This window comes from Orycteropus afer, unplaced genomic scaffold, assembly GCF_000298275.1.
Source record: "Orycteropus afer afer isolate SDZICR_OR568_19922 unplaced genomic scaffold, OryAfe1.0 scaffold00170, whole genome shotgun sequence".
Classification (NCBI taxonomy): domain Eukaryota; kingdom Metazoa; phylum Chordata; class Mammalia; order Tubulidentata; family Orycteropodidae; genus Orycteropus; species Orycteropus afer.
The window spans coordinates 4796797-4802271 of NW_006921757.1; the positions used below are offsets into that span (position 1 = coordinate 4796797).

Genomic DNA, 5475 nt, shown 5'->3' on the forward strand with positions numbered 1-5475 from the left:
GGTGGGTTTGAACCGCCAGCCTTCTGGTTAGCAGTCAAGTGCCTTAGGCACTATGCTACCAGAGCTCCTATGGCTTTTATAGTTACTTTTAAAAATACAGAAGCCAAATGGAAAAGATTACTTTAAGTGTCTTAGAATTCACACGTTGATCTTTGTAATGTAATTATCAAATAACCCCCACCCCCGGGGATAACTAACATAATGGAAAAGCAAAACTAAGTTGCTTAAAGCAAATTATTCACCACATTTTGGATAAAACACTGGTCTTTGTGTCTTCAGCAGCAAGTTCTCAACTTCTCTAGTTGAATGTGATTTGGACAACACTGAAGGAGAACTGATATGCCACTTGAATTAATAAAAGAAGTCAGTGGAGTGCCAGAAGTGCAACTGCTAAGTAAATTTCACAAAGTAGATTTCAGATCCTTACAGCCAGGTTGTGATTATAGCAGGAAATACATCCAGGTAAGAATTTCTGTAATTCAGAATGTTTTTCCTTCTAAAATGAATACTAATTTTTATGGTGAAGGTTTTTTTTTTTTTTAAATGAAGATGTTTTAGGAATGGTTTTACTTACATCATAACATTTTGACACTTTGATGATATATTCTTAATCATCAAGCTTTCATTTAGCGAACATGAACTGAATTTTTATGTGATACACTGAAATAACTGTTGGCAATAAAAAGATAAATAAATGTGGTCCCTGAATTAAAGGTGAGGGTATGACAGCTAATTACAATTAATATGGGTAGTATTACCATTGTGATATGTGAACATTTAGGAAAGAACTTTTGGTTCTGACAAGTTAGGAAAGTTGAGCACAGCTTAAAGAATGACTGAGACTGTACCTGCCTTTTGAGTAAAACCGGTCCCCTTGAGCCTGTTGATGAGTTTGGATGTTAACCTAAAAAACTATGAGGACCTTACCAGCACTTAAGCAATAGAAACACATAATTTACTTTGAAATAGAAACTACTCAGCCTTCTGGGTGAAGAATGTATTAGAGAGGGCAAGTTTAGAGGAAAGATATTTAGGTAAAAGTCAATTGTAGCAATCTAGGTGAAAGTTGGTGCTGGTCTGAACCAGTAGCAGAGGGCATGATGGGGAGGTAATAAAATAATAATGATAGTAAAAGAAGCTAACATTTATTGAGCTCTTTCCATGTGTTACGTATTATTCCAAGTGCATTACATGTATTAACCACTTAATCATCACAAAGTCCTATGAGTTAGGTACTGTCATTCTTCATCTACATAGGATGTGGTTACTGTGTCTCAGAAAGGTTGAGGAATTTGCCTGAGATCTTATAGCTAGTAATTGATAGAGCTGAAATTAGAATCTAGATGACCTGCTTCAGAGAGGACAGGATAAAGATTGAGAGTCAACAAGTCTTGGAGAACAATTAGATACGAGGGGTGAAGATGAGGGTAGGAAACCTCCATGTGTCTGATTCCTGCGCTGTGTGAGGAAGACAATAGGTAGTGCCCAGTTAGGGAGAAAGATGAGACTAAAGAATGGGATTTGGCAATTAGCCACTATGAAAAATGGGCTGTTAGAAGGCTGTAGCTCTCAGTGATTAATTGACATTACCTCGAGTGTTTTGACATTACCTTGAGTGTTATGCACGTTTTTAATTACATACTAGTTAGGAGGGATGAATGGAGGTAAGGTTCCTCATGGGGTTGGCCTTCCTCAGATCCCCCTCCCATCCCAGGCTCCAAGTTGACATTGTAGGTGAAAGTCCCCAAGGCATAGAAATGCATGAGAACATGGAAGAGTAGTAAGGAAGGAGGCATTGTTCCACTGCACCTGCTCTGACCATCCTGTTGTCAGTTTTGTTCAGGTTTGAACAGCATGGCAATCCCGTGACCATGGGTGTATCGCCAGAGAGAGCATTTCTTACCCACTAGCTACAAGATTATTTATGTTAGTACAATTAAGTACTGACAGGTAGTCACAGAGACAGAGAAAGTTACTGTGCATTCAAACAGGGAGGAAGGCTTCTCTGATGAGAAGAAGGGACCGGGAGAGAGAAGGAGACCCAGTTCCCAGCCTCTGTCAGAGAGTGCCCTGAGCCCAAGGCCTCAGCTCAGGCTCCTGGATGGGCATCAGATAGGTAGACCACGCTCCCAGCAGATATTTTGAGAGGTCATTGGGGGTATGGATTCAGGAGTCTGTTACTCAGGGAGATTTGTGCTGAAGGGTAGTCCATGAAAGAAGGTAGTGTCAGTAAAGAGACTGAGATGGTTTAGGAAAGTAGGGGAAATTGGGAAGGAGTGGAGTCTTGGATACATAGGGAGGCAAGAGTTTTAAAGAGTGAGTAAATTTCAACTCATAGGTTGCTATCTGGTCGACTCTACTAAGTGCCCTTACATATATGTTATCTTTTTAAATCCTCTTAAGAACCCTATCAATCCAAGTAAAACCCATTGTGGTTGAGCTGATTCCAGTTCATAGTGACCCCATGGGGTCTTTATGGAAACAGGCTGCCACATCTTACTCCTACACAGCAACTAATGAATTTGAACCACTGACTTTACTGTCAACAGGCAAACATTTAACCACTGCACCACCAGACTCTTTAAGAACCTTGTGGATAAATATTCCCATTTTTAGTTGGAATAACACAGGTTAAGTAGTTCAGTCAAGGTCAGGTAGCTAGAAGTGGCTGAACTGTGGTTTGTACTTTGATTGTCTTTGCTATGAACCATGGCATTATGTTGCTGTCTGAGGCTAATTGTAAGGCCCAGAAAGGATCTATTTGATTTAAGAACCAAGAAGGCATTGCTTACTTGGCAAGGTTAGTTTTGCTGGAGCCCTAAAACAAAGCCATTTCCAGTGATTTGAAGATAAAACATTAGGTGAGGCAATTGCCCAAAGTATCTTTCTAAAAGTTTTGTTAGGATAGTTAGGTATTCTGATTCTCTGGTGGCGTGGTGCCTAGCTAACCAGAAGGCTGGTGGTTCAAACCCACCAGCTACTCCTTGGAAGGAAGATTGGGCAATCTCCTTCCATAGTGATAATGCCTTGGGAACCTAAGGAGGGGTTGCTGTGAGTTGGAGATAACTCGACGGCACATAACAATAACAACAACAACAATAATTGTACCAGAGTGAAACAAAACCAGTAAGAATTCAAAAAGCAACTAAACTTTTAACATTGTATCAACATTTACTTTCCTCCTCTATTCTGCTCACTTGTCCCCATAATACACCCTCACACGGACTCACAAGCCAAAATCACTGCCTTGATCCTGTGGCTGGTGAGCATACTGACGAGGAGTGTGAACCCTGGAGGCAGGCTGCCTGAGTTCAGTTACAGGTTCAATACCAGCTCTGGGACTGGGAAAGTCACTGCATTTTTCTGTGCCTGATTTTCCTTATTTATAAAAAGAACAAAACTCATAGGGGAGTATTGTGAGGATTAATGAATTAATAAATTCTAAGCAGTCAGTTAATACTATTTATTGTGGTAAAGACAGTGAGCATAACTTCATGGGCAGTGTCTTTGCACAGTGAATTTGCCTTGACTCTCAATTTGTCAGGGTGAGAATAATGTACCATATAAGGCCCCACTGACCAGAGCGAGAATTTTTGTGCAAGTAGTGACGGCCGAGCTTCAAAGACTTCACTTGAACAAGCCCTTCCATGGCCCTGGGAGGGGGCTTAGAAATGAGTCTACATGTATAAGAAGGAATTTGGCTGATCCTTGTCCTCTAGGCCCTTGAGATTTCCTAAGTGACTGGAGTGGTATTGTTAATGGTGGGCTGTGGGACCATCCTGATAGTCTGTTCTATTGAGGTCACTCATGGCGGTTCCCTCGGTAGCTTACACTGATGAGATAATGCATTAGAGGTGTGGAGGCTAGAGACTGAGTTCAGCCAAGTGAACAGTGATGCTTCAGTCACGGTCCTTTCCTCTCACTGACATAGTCATGTTTTAATTCTGAGCTCAGCTATCACTTCCCCCAAGAAATGTTGGCTGATTATTTCTGCTCTTCCTGGTACTTGGTTAGAGATCCCTCTTCCTTTTTATATTCTCAAGTAGTGTTTGATACATTGTGTTAGAACTTTCTAGTTTTGTGACTGACTGAAAATGAAGGAATGAAAGAATACACAGTAGAGAAGAGTGGTTGGCAGGTTCGTTAGGCATGGCTGAATTTCCAGTGGAATATGCCAACATAGAAGGTAGGTTGTTAGGGACTAATGACAGAATTATGGGAATGAGCTGAGGGTCTTTATAAAACGAGTCTGATACTAGAAATAACACTACATTCTGTTTTGCTCTTCTAATTAATACTTCACATGTGGACAGTCTGTTACATCTTCTATACTTTGGTATTTTCTTTCATATGAAATAAGGATTTATAGATTACAGTTCTCTCTGCTTCACTGCATTTAAATTCTTATAAAAGGTTTGCTGCATTCTCAAACTCATTTTACATTTGGTTGGTTACTGTGACATTTCTTTTGTACTTGTATGTATTAATACAACACTGTGATCTGACTTCTTTTTGACAAATCATTAATAATAATTACTGAGCTGCATCTGGCTTTGTCATTCTTTTCTTATTTGTGTGCTTGATACAGGAGTATTTTAAATAGTATTGCAGTTTGGTAATGTGGTACTTTTCTCCTAAATCAGCAGGCTATTAAATGTTCTTATTTCTTTTCTTTATTTTTGTTCCTACTTACATTAGTGAAGTATTTTTTGCTTTTTAACACTATTGTCAGTATTGCTATAATAAATCCTTTTAGCTGTAAGTGAACATGTTAGAATCTAGTAGAATTAAAATGAGGAAGTACCTTTTCGTCATTTCTCCTGGTTATCACACGGTTTACATATCATGCTCATTTCAAAAACTATGGCCACAATATGTTGTTTCTGCTCCTTACGTATGGAGTCAATCTCTTGTTTTTCAGCTCTGATTGTATGCATATACACTCTTTTCTAACTTGAAGCTATCTTTTATTTATGTTTTTTTTATTATTAAATACATTTTACTTTTGAACTTTGATCTGGAACGCATAATGGTAACTTTTTCATCAGGCCTTTACTTACAGACTCTTGATTAGTCTGTATTTTACTTGCCATTTATTTTAGTGAAGGTAATTTACAGAAAGAAACACTTTTTAGTGTATAGTTCTACAAGGTTTTTTTTTTGATTTGGCTGAAAATTTACAGAGCAAATTCACTTTCCAAACAGCAGTTCACATACACTTTGTCTCATGACATTGACCAAAATTTTTTTGGTAGGTATTGTAAATGGTATTGATTTCTTTATTTATTTTTCAGCAATATCTTTGCTGGTGTACAGGAATCCAACTGATTTTTGGATATGGATCTTGTATCCTGCCATGATCCTAAGTCTCTCAATTAGTTCCAGTAAATTTTTGACTGGGTCTCTTGGGTTTTCTAGGTATAGGATCATATCATTGGCAAATAGGGATAATTTGACTTCTTCCTTACCAATTTG

General features: G+C 38.7%; 1 protein-coding gene across 1 annotated transcript in view; it reads left to right on the plus strand.

Moving 5' to 3' along the window:
- Positions 1–339: 339 nt before the first annotated feature.
- The window catches only part of POT1 (protection of telomeres 1), a 140179-nt gene continuing 135043 nt past the window's right edge, over positions 340–5475 (plus strand). Inside the window, exon 1 of the mRNA XM_007946745.2 lies at positions 340–462. Within this exon, the coding sequence (XP_007944936.2) occupies positions 340–462 (123 nt within the window). The remainder of the gene's footprint in view (positions 463–5475) is intronic.